Genomic DNA, 1,671 nt, shown 5'->3' on the forward strand with positions numbered 1-1,671 from the left:
GTGACAACCTTTTATCTGACTTGTGTCTGTATAGTTGGAGGACAGTAGTAGTACTCCTAACAACTCCTTTTCGAAGATATCCTTACAAAAAGGGTGCTGGATATCCTTACAAAAAGGGTGCTGTGTATCAAATAAGATGTGCCTCATCATGGCAAACATCTGCCCATGTCGACTGCTGACTAGTCTCCAGAGTTAGGACATCTTTATCACGAATATGATGTTTGCGCTTTCGCATTGATTCCAGGAAGCACAATTACCTGAGAATATCTGGCTTATCTGCCAGAATAATTTGTTTAAATCTCAGTTCGTCCTTCGTAATAACTGTGTGGCAGATGGACAAATCCTGTGAGAGTCCATCTTGTCAGGCTTCAATTTCTGGGTTCGTGTCCAAACCACAGTGGTACTGTGCATGCTAACGATTTCATACTTGTCTGTCTCTCTACAGCCTGGTAACTCCAGCACCGACCTATCTCGCTCTGTTTTGTACACTGGACCAATTGACCCCGCCCAGTGGGTGGGGCTTCGGAAGACAAACGGAAAACTGCTCGATTACTTGAGGGTGAGGAGTGACATCACAACCAATCTCACTTTAATCAGGCTGCAGCACTGCTAGCATTATCTCTACAGTATAACCAGATTGTGTTAGCTCTGATAATTTAGCATCATGCTAACCTGTCTCTACAGTATAACCTGATGATGTTAGCGCTGTTAGCCTTCGAGGTGACCGTTTACAGACACCAGGAACTCTACCGTCTCCGCCGTAACAAAGTCCCGCCCCCCACCAGAACTCTGTTTCATGATATAACCAGGCGTCACCTGGATGACAGCATTCCGAGCTGCATTAAGTACTTCCTCAACTACTTCTTCTACAAGTTTGGACTAGAGGTGAGTTACACACACATTAACATAAGAAGCTCTTCCTATTTAAAAACCATTCCCATGCTCTTCGTCCTCCTTCTCGTCCTCCTCCTCAGACTTGCTTCCTGTTGGCCGTGAACGTGATTGGTCAGCGAATGGATCTGTTTGCTGTAGGCCACGCCTTTGGCCTCATCGCCATCCTATCACGTCGCAGCAGGAAACGCATCACCTCAGTGTGGCCCATGTACTGCTACTTCCTGTCAGGGCTGTTTTGTTTCCAGTACCTGCTGTGTATCGGGTTCCCTCCTGCTGCCTGTAAAGGTACAAACTCTGTATGTTGAGATTATTTTCTACACAATAAAGTTTAGAAACCATTTTTGCAGACGTTTCATGGCTTTTGTACTGAAAAGATTAAAGGGGATCTTGGAAGATGGATGTTGCTCATGGAGCGAACAGGCTAACAGTTTCACCCTGTTTCAAGTGTTTGTGCTAAGTTAGCTAAATATGTTCGAGCAGCAACAAATCTGGTGTACGTCTTTGGGTTTAAACCAGGAAAATTATGAATAAAGCTGATGATTCAGAAAACAAAATACATAAAACCGGTCAAACCTTTGTGTTGGATTTTCAGATTATCCCTGGAGACCTCCGTCTTCCAACATGGACTCCAATGTAGTGAAGTGGCTCTTCCTCCCTGATCACCTGACACCACCAAACCCACTCTTCCTCCTCTGTAAGATCATCATCATCATCACGATGCACACTTTATTACATCTTCAATATAAATTGACTTGAATTTCCCTCTGGATAAATAAA

The 1,671-nt window shown here is 44.2% G+C and overlaps 1 protein-coding gene across 1 annotated transcript in view; it reads left to right on the plus strand.

The window, feature by feature from the left end:
* The first annotated feature begins 436 nt into the window (after positions 1–436).
* Positions 437–1,671, plus strand: part of LOC118324838 (piezo-type mechanosensitive ion channel component 2-like) — a 2,568-nt gene continuing 1,333 nt past the window's right edge. The window contains exons 1-4 of the mRNA XM_035657318.1: positions 437–559; positions 685–885; positions 975–1,179; positions 1,487–1,588. Of these exons, the coding sequence (XP_035513211.1) occupies positions 694–885; positions 975–1,179; positions 1,487–1,588 (499 nt within the window). The 5' untranslated portion in view covers positions 437–559; positions 685–693. The remainder of the gene's footprint in view (positions 560–684; positions 886–974; positions 1,180–1,486; positions 1,589–1,671) is intronic.

The sequence above is a fragment of the Morone saxatilis genome, unplaced genomic scaffold, assembly GCF_004916995.1.
Source record: "Morone saxatilis isolate NCDOM2014 unplaced genomic scaffold, NCSU_SB_2.0 Contig0, whole genome shotgun sequence".
In the NCBI taxonomy this organism is placed as follows: Eukaryota; Metazoa; Chordata; class Actinopteri; family Moronidae; genus Morone; species Morone saxatilis.